At 51.3% G+C, this 14,919-nt stretch overlaps 2 protein-coding genes across 4 annotated transcripts; both read right to left on the bottom strand.

The window, feature by feature from the left end:
- Positions 1 to 565: 565 nt before the first annotated feature.
- LOC127304142 (uncharacterized) lies at positions 566 to 1,273 on the bottom strand. The gene has a single exon (XM_051334845.1). It carries the CDS (start codon positions 1,271 to 1,273, stop codon positions 566 to 568), a length of 708 nt encoding a protein of 235 aa, XP_051190805.1.
- Positions 1,274 to 9,551: 8,278 nt separating this feature from the next.
- Positions 9,552 to 12,592, bottom strand: LOC127302085 (OVARIAN TUMOR DOMAIN-containing deubiquitinating enzyme 4). Of its 3 annotated transcripts, none has more exons than XM_051332432.1 (7): positions 12,319 to 12,592; positions 11,300 to 11,811; positions 11,080 to 11,201; positions 10,934 to 10,974; positions 10,746 to 10,844; positions 10,064 to 10,261; positions 9,552 to 9,938 (listed from the first exon to the last, which is right to left on the bottom strand). In XM_051332432.1, exons 2-6 carry the CDS (start codon positions 11,784 to 11,786, stop codon positions 10,090 to 10,092), a joined length of 921 nt encoding a protein of 306 aa, XP_051188392.1. In that variant the 5' UTR covers positions 11,787 to 11,811; positions 12,319 to 12,592; the 3' UTR covers positions 9,552 to 9,938; positions 10,064 to 10,089. The 3 variants fall into 3 exon arrangements, with proteins under 3 accessions (XP_051188392.1, XP_051188390.1, XP_051188389.1); XM_051332430.1 differs by having other exon boundaries at positions 9,552 to 9,941; positions 11,300 to 11,786; XM_051332429.2 differs by having other exon boundaries at positions 11,300 to 11,786.
- Between the last annotated feature and the right edge of the window lie 2,327 nt (positions 12,593 to 14,919).

Raw genomic sequence — 14,919 nt, 5'->3', positions numbered from 1 at the left:
GGAGATGCTACTTGCGGCAAACAGCGGCAGACAGAACCAACTTGAAGCTATAGATGTTCCCATGACTGAAGCAAATGATGTTAATGCGACTGACAGTCCTGGAACAGAGTAATCTGGGCTCCTACTCAAATTTGAAGCGGGTAAAATGTTGGAAGCTTCTGAAACTTGTGGGAAAAAGTGGTTGCTTTTGTTGCAGCACTACTCGTGGTTCATGATCTGAAACCAAACGGCAAAAGAACAAGGAACAACCCAGCCTACTCTGGCGTTTCGGCACAGCAGCAATCGAGGAAACGCCGCAACGGAGGAACATAGGCATCACTCAGACAAAATACACCATTGCGCAGGATGCAGTAACTGATTGAAAGAATGCATGAAATCGCCGATCGCTATGCAGGCGATCTGTTACACACCGCTCCCTCTGATCTAGGCAGGGATACGAGATGGGAATAGACAGAGCGATGTCAGTGCGCCCCCCTGAACAAGGTCGATCACCGCGGTCACCACCGCCGCGATTGGAATTATAGCTGGTGACGACTGACGAGTGGCGTGGCGGCGAACGGACTCCTCATTGCACGCCCGGGCCATGGTTCTGGTCGTACTCCTCGAGGTGCAGCCGAGCGAAGGCCTGCATGAAGCTGGGGACGGCGGGGCAGACAAGCAGCGCGGCGCCCATGGCCTGGAACCTGGGGCTCAGCCCGCGGATCATCAGCAGCGCCAGGACGCGGTCCTCCACGGGCTCGCCCCGCTCGGCGAGGGCCTCGGCCAGCGCCTGGAGGCGCCAGCAGTAGTCATCGATGGACAAGTCCCCCTGCGCGCCGTAGCGGAGCTCCTCGCCCGCGTCCAAGGCGACGTGCTCGTCCTCGTAGTCGAAGAAGTCGCGCAGCTGGGCCCAGACCTCGCGGGCCGTGCCGTGGGCGGTCATGACCTCGTCCAGGAGCTCGTCGCAGATGGTGGCGTAGATCCACAGGACGACGGTGACGTCCACGCGCGTCCACTCCTCATCGTCGTCCTCTTCTCCGTGTCCTGGGTGGCGGTGCTCATCAACGTGGTCGGTTGCGTCGAACTGGGCGAGAACGGCGAGCATGGAGGTCTTCCACTCGGCGTACTTGTCACCGTCGTAGTCTAGCTTGACGGGGACGTGGGTGAGGATGTCGACGTTGCGGATGGAGAAGGGCCCCGACGAGGAAGAAGGGACGGCGCCCGTGGGAAGCCCAGACGAAGCGGCGGTGGGCATCGTGCCGAGGACGTCAGAGGCAGCGGAGGTGTCGCTCATGGCGAACAAGGTCGTCAGCCCGTCAGGGAGGAAAGATTGCTATGACCCTAAACTGAACTATATATGCAGATTTAGTTGATTCCTTGATCGCGATGTATTTATGCAGGAGGTTCATGAGAGGTTGAGAGGAAGCAGGGACACAGATGCAGTGATGCACAAGATTTGACTAGCATGCAGATACAGCGGAGGAGGCGGTTGAAGGTTGTTGAGAACCTCAGATCGATCCGCTGGCCTCGGCGTGATCGATCTGGATATTTTTGCAGCGGCCAGGTACATGTCCATAGTTGTCCAGTGCTGCTGTCTGCCAAGAAGATCACTGATGGAATAATTCAAATAGGTGAATGGACCGAGAGATGGATGATTCTGACTATACTCCGTCTTTACTTGAAAGTTGTTCTTTCATGAGTGTGAAATACCTTGCTCTCAGTGACTTCAACCAAATTTATCGAGCAAGGGATAAGAACAAAAGAAACATCAATCGCAGCCGTTTGAATAGGTTTCCATCGGAGCTCAAAGCCGTGAGCTCAAAAAGATACACCTTCAAAATAGACGCTTCATATGGACAAATGAACGGGACGACCCCACTATGTGCAAGCCAGACTCCTTCTTTTGCAACTCAGAGTGAGTCCACTTCGAGTCCCACGTCCTCAATGCTCTATCGTCCGCCCACTCCGACCATTGTCACCTCCTTCTCGATGATAGTGGTAATCACGCACATCTTTGGGGATATCTGAAGGTCCATCCTTGCCTTTTACAGGTGTCGTCAATCATGTATTCTAGAAACCTCTACTGCTTAAAAGCTCTGTGTCATGATATTTAAAGAAACTAACTTAGATACAAACATGATACGCATATTTTCAATTGATCTTGGTGCTAGAAATTAATCTGTGGAGACATGTAATTTCATTCCTTTTAGTTACTCTCTGATGTAGAAGACTTGTTTTAATCAAGGTTTTTTAAGACACACTCATTGAAAAAGGAAAAAAACTAAGAAAGCTTCTTTGCAATATATAGTTCAGGTATAGTGCAAATAAATAGTAGTATTTAGTTTCATTACTACATGGTTTAATCTCTTAATTGTAATAAAAACGTGGTGGTTAAGGTAATATTTCAAGAGAATAAGTTCTAATTGTAGCAAACTAAATAAGTTTAGTATAAAATAAAGATAACTATCTAAACTTAGCATAAATTGTCCACCTTTTTCCTTGCTCATAGTTTCTACATAATCCAAGCTATCCATATGAACTTGGCATAATATGTTTCAACTAAATCCCAGATATCTCTCCCTTTGACCCCGTCACGACAACACCCCTTCCCTGCGTGAAGCGTCCTCCTCACCTTTTAATTACTCTCACATGGACATGATCGACTAACCGAGAAAGAGTTGGACCGGTGGCGTGAAAAAGGAAGTTTTGCAGTATAAATTTAAAACTTTATTGCAAAACCAATTATTTCGTCTAGTTGTCCCAAATTAATTGACTTGGTTTTGTCTAGACAGATATTTATATGCATGTATATGTAAATAAAGTTAAGTTAATTAATTTGGGATGGAGTGAGTACTGATATTTAAGCACATGCTGCTAATTAACCAAAGAAGCTGCTCTCCAAGTAGTATCACGATGTATCATGTGGTGACGACATGGGCAGTCGCTAGCGCTTGTGGCCGGAAATACCATGGCATGCATGGATGCCATCGGCAAACAGAATCGCGCCTTGCAGGTAGCGCGGTGAGGGCATCTCTAAGAGCTTCGAGCTTAGAGCATCTCCAGTCGCGTCCCCCAAAGCGTCCCCCAAAGGGATTTGGGGCGCGCCGGACAAAAAAAGCGTTCCAGCCGCGTTCCCCAAAGCCCATTTTTGTCCGGCGCGACCCGATACGGTGTCCGGCGCCCCGAGTCCGTCCCCGTCCCACAGGGGACGCTCCGGGGACGCCGGACACAACGAAAAGCGAGGCGGGCTCCCACATGTCGGCGACTATTTGCATAAACCGTTGGTTCGCGCCTCTTTTCTCGTCGCTCCTTCCTTCCCGCGCCTCCCACCCCACCGCCGCCGCTGGATTTCCCGGCCGTTTGGGCGTCTGATCTCTGCTGAGAGTCGGCACCGTTGTCGCGGCTGGGGCTCCCGCCGGTCGTGCCGCCGCCGCCGCGTCGCCAGCGCGTCCCAGAACGCGCCGTCAAATCCGCCCACCTCCGCGCACAGAAGGTGCTCGACGACTTGCCAGGTAGGCGCGATTGGCCGCTGTTTGTTGCGTCGTCTGCCTCGGCGCAATTTTAACCATTGATTTTGCTTTAGCCATGGAAAGCGACGATGAGATGGTTGCCCTGCTGCTGGAGGACGAGCAAGCGTTCGACGACGACCTGCGGGAGCATTTGCTGATCATCGCGTCCCTCCAGGACATGCTTGACGCTGAGGCGGAGAAGAGGAAGAGGCCGCGCCGCAGAGGATCAAGGCCGGGAAGAAGGAAGTCGAAGCCCCGGCAGAGGATGGAGGGGCATGCCATGCTGCACAACGACTACTTCGCCGATGGGGCAACACATGCCGACAATTTTCGGCGCCGGTACAGGATGAGCAAGGGCCTGTTCATGAATATCCTCCACGGCGTTCGAGAGTTCGACCCCTACTTCAAGCTCAAGGTCGACGCTGTAGGCGTTCTCGGGTTCTCGTCCATTCAGAAGTGCACCGCCGCCATGAGGATGCTTGCATACGGAGCACCTGCCGATACACAGGACGACTACCTTCGCATGAGTGAGTCTACTGCCATTGAGTGCATGTACAAGTTTTGCCGAGCTGTGGTGGGAAAGTTTGGCACATACTACTTGAGAGGGCCAACTGAGGAAGAGACTGCAAGGATCATGGCACAAAATGCTACCAGAGGATTTCCTGGAATGCTTGGAAGCATCGATTGCATGCACTGGGCATGGAAGAACTGCCCGTTTGCTTGGCAAGGTATATACAAAGGGCGTCGTGGATATTGCAGTGTGGTGCTTGAAGCTGTGGCAGATTATGACCTGTGGATTTGGCATTCTTTCTTTGGCATGGCGGGATCACACAATGACATCAACGTGTTGCAGCGGTCTCCGGTGTTCAGCAGACTAGTGGAAGGGCATGCTCCACCATGCAACTATGAGATCAATGGCCACCAATATACCAAAGGCTATTATCTAGCCGATGGTATATATCCAAAATGGGCCACTTTTGTCAAAACAATCTCGAATCCATCAGGTCTGAAGAATTCTCACTTTGCTACACGACAGGAGGCTTGCAGGAAGGATGTCGAGCGGGCATTTGGTGTGCCTCAAGCACAATTTGCCATTGTCCGGTACCCTGCTCTAAGCTGGTCTCATGACCAAATGTGGGAGGTAATGCAGGCTTGTGTGATCATGCACAACATGATCATCGAGGATGACCGCAAGAATCATGTTAGGTCACATGTTGGTCCCTATGAGTGTCAAGGCCCTCTCGCGGAGGTTGATCATGAGTTGCCTGCAGATTTTGCTGATTTTCTCGCCATGCACGCAGAGATCCGTGACAGCAATGTGCATGAGCAACTTCAAGCTGATCTCGTTGAGCATTTGTGGAGGATCAAAGGAAATACCGTGGCACCTTGATGTAGCATCTAGCCCTATTTATTATATTTGATTACTTGTTTTATTGTTTGTTGTAATTTAATTTGAAAACAATCCTCGCAAACATTTTTATTCATATGCTACATTTGATATAAATGGTTTATGTGTTTAAAAAATTATTTTAAATGTTTGGGGGCGGCGTTTGGGGGACGCGGCTGGGGAGCGGCGTCCCCCAAACGCGGCACGAACAAAACACGTCCCCCAAACGCTCAATCCGGCGCGGTTTAGGGGACGCTTTGGGGGACGCGGCTGGAGATGCTCTTATATGGTTAAAATAGGGAACAGGTAGCTGCTAGTCATGGCCGCTATACAGAAAAAATTTAAAAAATTTAAAACATAACAAATTTGATGGAAAAAGTAAATTCATTGATAGTTCGGCCATATTTGGCCGATATTTATACAAATTTAAAAACATAGATTTAAAAAAATAGCTATTGTCGCCGCCATTGCCGCGCCCTAGCCCTAGGTGGCGGTACATTGCCGCTGCGTAGTCCTCGCCGTCGTCGGGCTCCTCCTCCTTCGACTGCGAGAGGTAGAAGCTGCAGCCCTAGCGGGCGTCGCCGCGCCTCCCGCGCGACCTGCTGGACGGGCCAGCTTCATCGTCGTCATTGTCGAGGTTGATGACAAGGCCGAGGCGACGGCGGCGCTCCTCCTTGCGGCGGTAGTCTGCCGCGCTCCACGCCTCGGCGAACGCATCTGTCGTCGCGAAAGGACTCCAGCTGGGCTTGGCGCAGCCCAGGGAATTCCTCCAGGTCGTCCTCCGCTTGACGATGGAGGCCGCCGCCTTGTACTCCGGCGGTGACGTCCACTCGCGTTGGCGCGGCGGAGTGGCCTCGCGGATGACGAGGGCGCCACCGCGACCGCCATGGCGGCGGCTGCGAGATGGATCAGCCTCCACCGGCTCGTCCACCTGGCGACGGTTTGTTGTAGGACGAGTACCTCGACGATGACCCGCGCACCAAGGACCCGCGCGAGGAGGAGGAGGAGCGTGACAACGAGGTGGACGATCGACGTGCCGCCCACCGGCCGTTGTTGCCCTGCAGCGGTGGGCTGTTCCCGTCGTCGATGTAGTGGAGGACCCACGCGAGGTTCTTCCATGGCGCGCTCCACCACCGCCGCCGTCCAGTGATATTGTAGTTGGAAGGTGGGTCGCCGTTGCCGTCGTAGGCGACGAGGCGATCCTCGAGCTGCCGGACGAAGAAGACGTCCCAGGCGTCATCGTTGTCCGACGACCATTGCGGGTCGTTCCGCTCCTCCGTCGTGAGGTGGTCCCAGAAGTGGTTGTAGATGGCGATGGTCAGCTCGATCCCCGTCGGCACGGGGGGACCGGCAGGCCGCCGCGACTGAGCGCCCCCCTCCCCTCCCTCGGCCAGCGCATGTCCGGTGGGACGAAGCAGCGTACGTCCCAGAGGGCGCGTGCCTCGGTTACATGCAGTGACCAGCGGCCGAAGCCGTTGGCGGCGACGCCTGCCCTCTCTCGGTCTTGGTGGTCCATGCCGGCTAGGGGCGCTGGAGGACGACGTAGTGGAGGTTTGGAGGTTTCGAGGAGAGGTGAGGTGGAATGCGCGGCAAGGAGGCGTGCGGAGGTTTATATAGCGTCGAGGAAGCCCGTTGGCGGCCATTAACGTCGCCGCTGAAGAAGAGCAGGCGCATTAACCCGACGCGACTCGATGCGGAAGGCGAGCAGGTGAGCAGCCTTTGACCGCCGTTGAAGACGAGCAGGCGGCGTTGAAGAAGAGCATGCGCATTAACGCCGACGCGACTCGACGTGGAAAGCGAGCAGGCTTTGACAGGCACGGCCGAATTAACCATATTAACCGAACGCGTAGCCGGACAGGCATGGTGCGTCACAGGATCTTCCTGGAGGCTTCCTCCTTCCTGCCGGGGGCATTCTATGGCTGCCGCCAGAGTCGAGTCCCATTGGACTCTCTGCGCCGCGGCCATCACCTCCTGTGAAGCCACTTCCACCACATTCACGCGCGCTAAGTGCGACAGCTCCTCCGCCGACGACATGCGCCTGCTCCTCCGCCACCTCCGCGCGCATCATCTCCTCCACCGCGACCGCTGCTAGGTCGGCGTGGTAGCGGGCCCTATCCCTCGCCGTTGCTGCCACCGCCTCGTCCCTCGCTGCAATGGCCTCCTCCAACTCGCAACTCGCGGTTCTCTCGGTCGATCCGCGTGTGGTCCCGTCCCATCCACGGGACCGCTGCCGGGTCGGAGCGCACGTACACCCGCCTCATGCCGAGCGCATCGCCGCGAGGTTGTGCCTCCGCCACCAGAGCCTGACGGCGACCGGCATCCTCATGGAGGCTCTCAAACGACGCGAGCAGCGCTCGCTGCTCGGCGCTTGCACCCTCGCCCTCCTCATCGTCCTCATCGTCGACGGTGTGGATGACGGCATCGGCGGTCGGGGCCGCCGCCATCACCACCCTCGTCGTCGCGAGTTCGTCCCTCGCCTCCGCGAGCTCCATCTGGAGGTCGACTATGGTCGCCACCACCGCTACACCTTGGCTGGCGCAAATTCCTGTCCGCCGCCGCGTCCGCCTCCAACAGCTCGGCCTGGCGATCGTACGCGGCCGACTGCTCCTCTGGGAACGCCTCCGTCTGCTCCTCCACGAACGCCTCCGTCGTGTGGATGCGGCGAGGTTCGGATCATCCTAGTAGGCACGGCGGGTTATCTCAACAAGGCGAGCCCAGGTGCGGTCGTGCTCAGCCATCGATGATTTCTATGGTTATTGGGTTGAAGTGTGCCCTTTTCGCCCGCCAACGTCGACCATATATAGCTACGGCAGGCAGGAAGCGCCGATTGCGCGCGAAACAGCGACGAAACACGCCAATCTATTAGCCATGCGCGAGGAACCAAGGAAGCACTAATCGTCAACGGTAGGCCTAGATGGAACGTTAAACCGCTATTACAGACCTTAACGCTGTCTGCCCGCTGATCATACCCCGACTCAAAACGGTCATCACGGTCCTGTACAACCGATTTAATGTCCGCACACTGACGAAATCGGTCGTGCCCGATCACTTTTTATGTCTGTTTTAGATCGACCCGTTGGAGATGCCCCGAGGCTCGTCAGGTTGTAGATGCCCTGAGGCTCGTCAGCTGCGGACGCGCAAATGGGGGCTCAGTTAACTCTGGATCATAATCTCTATTCTTACTTTGAAACCAACAAAAAAAGTCACAGCCATTCAAGCGCACGGTGTGCGTGTCGATTGAACAGCCTAGCTATACTACACGATCGAATTGGCGAATTGCGCAGCTCTACTTTCCTTTTCATTTTTCGAGATCTGAGCAACTCTACTTGATTTCCCTTAATCATGATGCGCACATGTATTACAGTAGATCTAAGAGGAGGAGGCAGAGAGTAGTCAACGCACGCACGCCCTGATCAATCGACCACCGCCGCCGGATCGGCGTCGTCGTTGTCGGAGGCGAGGACCGGCGGATGGTCCTGTTTGTATTCCTCCATGTGCACCCTAGCGAAGGCGAGCATGAAGCTGGGGACGGCGGGCTGGACAAGCAGCGAGGCGGCCGTGACCCGGAACCTGGGGTTGAGCCCGCGGAGCATCAGCTGCGTCAGGACGCGGTCCTCCACGGGCTCGCCCTGCTCGGCGAGGGCGGCGGCCAGGGCCTTGATCCGCCAGCAGTAGTCGTCGACGGATGCGTCCCCCTGCTCGGCGTAGCGGAGCTCCTCACGGACGTCGAAGTCCTGCTCCTGCTCCTGCTCGTCGTCGTCGTCCATGGCGAACGAGATCTGGGTCTGGCAGGAAGGGAAGATTTGCTCTGATGCCGAGTTGAATTTTGCTTGATCCGTTTATCACGGTGTGTATGAGGACTACACGTCTGTTTATAGAGGAGGTTGATTTGATGAGAGGGAGCGGAGGAGGCGGCTGTAGGTTGTTGAGAAGTTGAGATCCGCTGGTTGACTCAGGTGCCTCCCAGAGGCGCGGTGCGTTGGGCGTGATCCATCCGGAATTTTCGAGATATTTTATAATTTGTCATACAGTACTTTTTTAATCCTCTAGTAGTATTTACCATGTGATTATCACATGTCAGTGAGAATGATACATGGTGATCACGTGACAAATAATAGACATGTAAAGAAGAGTGCGGCAATTATAACAGATGGTGGTCATGTGTCAAATAATAGAGATGTAAATAAAGTATGAAGTATGGCAAATTATAAAATGCACACGATTTTTCATAGCGGCAAGGTACACGTCCGTCGCGGTCCAGCACAAGATCGATCATTCAGATAGTTAAACGAAACAAGAGATCGATTATTCTGACTATACTTTGACAGTAAATATAGACATATAGTAGGGAGAAGATGACCATAGCCCGAGAACCTACACCATGATTTCTCAGCTCCAGAGGTTTTACAATCTTGATCTGCGATCAGTATTTCCTGCTATCTGCATGGCATCATAATGGCCACAGCCATGGTACTCTCGGCCAAACTCCGCGATCGCTATATCAAACCACCAGCTGCTTCTTCATGCATCTAAACGGTGATCGGCATCCTGACAACCCAGCAACGGTATTCTTACTGCTTTAACACCTCAACATTGCAAAGAAGCGCAATCCAAACTACAAACGGCAATGTCCACAATCTATTCAGAACTACATTAGTGAGTACATTTTAGGTAGCTGACATCACTCCTGAAAAGCTTTCCATCATTTGTTTTTCTTCAATGGACTGATACATCTCCGGTCTGTTTTCAGGTGAAAACATGTGAAACCATAGACACAACACCCAAGAGTGCAGATACAATGAATCTGAAGTAGATGCAAGGTCAAGAGTGACACAACCCGGAACGTTCAGGTTAGGGCACCGAATTGGTACCAGATGATGCATTGGTGCTAAAATGCTATAAATAAATCAAGTTATTCCAGGCACATCTGAACGTTAGCAATACAGCGGAGGAGGCAATTGCAGGTTCTTAAGAAGTTGAGATCCGCTGGTTGGCTCAGGTGCATACGAGCGACGTGATCCGTATTCCAGGTGCACAAACGCTGCTGTCTGCCAAGAAGATCACTGCTGGACAAACAAGATGGATCGTTCAGATAGGAAAACGGAACAAGAGATTGATGATTCTGAATATATTTTGAAAGTAAATGTGTTTTTGGAGGAAGATAATACATATAGCCCACAAGACTTACTATGTGATTTCTGAGCTCCAGGGGTTTTACAATCTTGATCTGGGATTAGTGTTTCCTGGTATATGCAGCGCATCGTAGTGACCACAGCCATGATAAAGAACTTGGATAGGGTCTTCCTTCCCGTACTCTTGGCCATACTCCGCGATCGCTATCAACCCACCAGCTGCTTCTTCGCGCATGTAAACAGTGATGGGCATCCTGACAACCCAGTAGTGCTACTCTTACTGCTTTGTTACTTCAATATTGTCACAAATGGTGAAATTTAAAAATCTAAACTACAAAAGGCAATGCCTACGATCTAATCGGAACTAGTACATTAATAGATTTTAGCTGACATGACTGCTGAGCAGCTTTCGATTATTTGTTTTCTTCACGATGGAGTGATACATCTCCGGCCTCTGTTTTCAGGTGGAAATATTAAAACACAGAGACTCTGGCGTGCAAGAGGGACACATCCCAGACAGTTCACGTTAGGGCTCCAAACTGATACCGGATGATGCATTCATGCTAAAAAGCTAAAACCAAAATCAATCTATTCAACAAGTCCATACAGTGCAAAGTGCTCCATTAGGATATTGCACTAGGGTACATTTCAACTAACTAGCAAACAGTTGCAAAATATTCAGAGATCATGGCTATCATGTAAATGCTTATCTCACGAGAAAATAGTCCAATTACTCACTGAAGAACGTGTGAAGCCATGAGCAATTCTGGCTCACCTCCCCACACATGTGGCTTCCTAATCTGAGAGACGTATGTATCAAAATGCCCCTCAATAAACCTGCAAATTGATGTTACAACAGAGGATAAGCACTTGCTCAGCCTTATTTTACATGACGAACAACAGCATGATGAGGAAGAGGAACTAACCATTCAGTCTCAGCCCGTCTCTTTATGAATTCATCAGCAACCTAATAATGTAAAAGTTTATATACAAAGTTCAGACTAACCACAAGATGAATTTGTTTTAGTCCTTAGAGCACTACTCATCAAAAGTATGAACATTATAAATATACCAATGTTCTTAAATCATCCGCCAGTTTTCTCTGAATATCCTCATCCGGTATGGGTTTCCCTGATCTAATGCATGCACCGTGAGCCACTGAACGGAACAAGCATCTCCCATCTCCAGGAATACCTGTGGATCACATTGAAACAGTCATAAGTGTCCAGATATGCATTGAGCACGTGCATATAATATAAGTACTGGAGAAACAAAGTGTTCCATGCCCTCACCAGTGACAGAGTACTCCGTGTGAACTTTCTTCCCATGAGCATAACTAGTGGACAAATCAGAAGTGTGTGAATCCACAGGACCCTCAGCATTTGCGATCCCAGAAATTGCAGAACTTAAGTGAAGTGCAGTGCATGCACCTCCTGTTTTTTGTGCTAAACTTCTCGAATTCCAGCTAACACTAGAAAACCTGTGACATGAGGTCGTATCAAGCTTTACATTTAGGATATGATCTCTCACTGATAATCCACGTCCAGCTCGTCGATCCAAGCAGGCAAAGCATGCCACATTCTGCAAACCAGATGATGCTATGTTCTTCTTAGGAGTAAAACTAACTAAACCTGCGTTTGCACGATAAGTGACTGCTTGTGAACGAGAATACTTCAGTAAGGTCATGCTCTGTGACAGCCCTCCTTGTAACTGACTAGGCTGAGAATACATGCTATAAGTACAGCGGTGCAAACATGCAGTAGGAGTGTAGTGCAGCATCTGCTTCAAGTAGCACCAAATGAAACTGTAAGAATTAGTGGAACTTGAGACCATCGATTCATCTGAGAAAAAACTAATACAACACACTGAAGTAGAAGATCCTAGGCCTGAAAGCTGTGGCAATTCTTCATTTAAACAGCAGCATCATTTAAGGAGATTAAATTACGTTACAAAACTGATATACTACTCCCTCCTGTCAGAGAATTTGTACTAAGTCACCGACACTTATTTTGGATCGGAGGGAGTAGATGATACAACCAGGAAATATGCGCGTTAGCAAAATAAAGGTTGCGAGTACACAAGCTGATGACAGAACATCTAATTCCTCCTCTAATGTTGAGCTTTGACAAAACAAGAGGAAGAAAGGACCCTCTCTGAATATATCAAATAACTAGTTCGAACATAGTGGCCACACACTTGCCAGGCTAACTAAAAACTGCATACCAAATTTACGGTGTCCATGTGAACTTCCCAGTATATGCTACAACTGAACAATCCAAATTAAACATCAGAGGAAACGGAAGATTTGCACCTTCAGACTTCGGTATTCAGATCGAGCAAATCCGGCAGCGAAGATATACGCCACAGGAAACAGTCTCCAGAAGAGATGAGCAGAGAAAAATTGAGGCGGCCAAAGGTGCGAGGATGGGGCGGGAACGTGGGTGGTGCGGGAAGGGGCGGTGGAAGCGGGAGAAGCTCAGGTTCCGCCGAGGGAGAGGCGACAGGCGGAGGCCGGAGGGGATTGGAGCCGACGGAGACAACGAGGGCCCCGATGAGCCCGTGAGCCACGTTTTTCCCACCAGCACACGAAATTCGGCCTAGTCGCCTCCGGTTCCTCGTTTTCGTCCGGATGGCCCTTCATCCATCCGGCATCCCCGGTCCCCCGAGGAGCTATCAGGAAGTCCAGACGAGTGAAAAACGGGGAAGGATCCGATCTGTCGGCGACTGGACACACGAACCCCACCACCACCTCGCTCAAAATCCCCCCACCCCTCGTGTCTCTCTCGCCGCCGGCACCACCCCGTCGGCTTGTTGCCCAGATTCCGCCGTCCCTCCTTCCCACCTGCCTATATTCCGCCATCTTTCGACGACGGCCTATCTATCTGCTCCTCCGCCTGCCTGTTTTTCGACGACGGCCCACTCCTCGTCGTTCGCGTCTCGGCTAGCCTCGACCACGCGCCGTCAGGTGTTCGTCTATTTGCCTCGTCGGCCATGGACTCGGACGAAGAGGAGGAGCAGATGTTCGTCGAGCTTATGCGAGAAGAGATGGCAGCCGCCGCCCAAGACGAGGAGCTCATGATGATCCTCGGTTGCTTATCAAGCATGTACGCTGGGGTGGCAACTGGTCGACGTGGTGGGTCGGCACCAGGTCGCCAGAAGTGCAAGCCGAGACAACGAATGGAGGGCTACTGCATGTTGTACGCCGACTACTTCGCCGATAATCCATTGCACGGTGAGACAATTTTCAGGCGTCGTTTCAAGATGAGCAGAAAGGTTATTTCTGCAAATTGTGTATGCCATCCGAGACTTTGACCCCTACTTCAGATGCAAGGCGGATTGCACTGGCTTGGTTGGATTTTCGTCACTGCAGAAGTGCAAAGTGGCTATGAGGATGCTGGCGTATGGAGCTCCCGGTGATGGTGCAGATGACTATCTTCGGATGGCGGTGTCCACCGCCCTTGATTATTTCTACCGGTTCTGCAGGGCCGTCATAGCAGTGTTCGGGGACTTTTACTTGAGATCACCCACTGTCGAAGACACTTAGAGGATCCTTGCAACAAATGAAACTAGAGGTTTTCCAGGGATGATTGGAAGCATTGACTGCATGCATTGGAAATAAAAGAACTGTCCGTTTGCGTGGCAGGGAATGTACAAGAGTCACAAAAAAGGCTGCACTGTGGTACTTGAAGCAGTGGCTACCCATGATCTCTGGATTTGGCACTCTTTCTTTGGTATGTCTGGATCCAACAATGACATCAACGTCCTAAACTGCTCCCCGATCTTTTTCAAGCTTGTTGAGGGTCATACTCCCCCGGTGAACTATGTGATCAATGGTTGGCACTACAACAAAGGATACTACCTTGCAGACGGTATCTATCCAAAGTGGGCAACATTTGTGAAGAATATCTTGAGACCCGGCGCCCCCAAACATTCCGAGTTTGTCAAGAAACAAGAAGCTTGCCGAAAAGACATCGAGCGTGCATTTGGTGTCCTCCAGCAGAGATTTGCTGTCGTCCGGTTCCCCGCTATGACTTGGTCCAAAGATCAGATGTGGGAGGTGATGAACTACTGTGTGTGCTTGATGCGTGTGGTTGACACGTCCGTTGGGAACCCCAAGAGGAAGGTGTGATGCGCACAGCGGCAAGTTTCCCTCAGTAAGAAACCAAGGTTTAATCGAACCAGTAGGAGTCAAGAAGCACGTTGAAGGTTGATGGCGGCGGGATGTAGTGCGGCGCAACACCAGAGATTCCGGCGCCAACGTGGAACCTGCACAACACAACCAAAGTACTTTGCCCCAACGAAACAGTGAGGTTGTCAATCTCACCAGCTTTGTAACAAAGGATTAACCGTATTGTGTGGAAGATGATTGTTTGCAGAAAACAGTAGAACAAGTATTGCAGTAGATTGTATTTCAGTATAGAGAATTGGATCGGGGTCCACAGTTCACTAGAGGTGTCTCTCCCATAAGATAAATAGCATGTTGGGTGAACAAATTACAGTTGGGCAATTGACAAATAAAGAGGGCATGACCATGCACATACATATTATGATGAGTATTGTGAGATTTAATTGGGCATTACGACAAAGTACATAGACCGCTATCCAGCATGCATCTATGCCTAAAAAGTTCACCTTCAGGTTATCATCCGAACCCCCTCCAGTATTAAGTTGCTAACAACAGACAATTGCATTAAGTATTGCGCGTAATGTAATCAGTAACTACATCATTGAACATAGCACCAATGTTTTATCCCTAGTGGCAACAGCACATCCATAATCTTAGAGATTTCTGTCACTTCCCCAGATTCACGGAGACATGAACCCACTATCGAGCATAAATACTCCCTCTTGGAGTTACAAGCATCTACTTGGCCAGAGCATCTACTAGTAACGGAGAGCATGCAAGATCATA

Source organism: Lolium perenne, chromosome 5, assembly GCF_019359855.2.
Source record: "Lolium perenne isolate Kyuss_39 chromosome 5, Kyuss_2.0, whole genome shotgun sequence".
Taxonomy (NCBI): domain Eukaryota; kingdom Viridiplantae; phylum Streptophyta; class Magnoliopsida; order Poales; family Poaceae; genus Lolium; species Lolium perenne.
The sequence above is the reverse complement of the archived record's forward strand: the minus strand, read 5'-3'. Positions and strand labels throughout refer to the sequence as shown.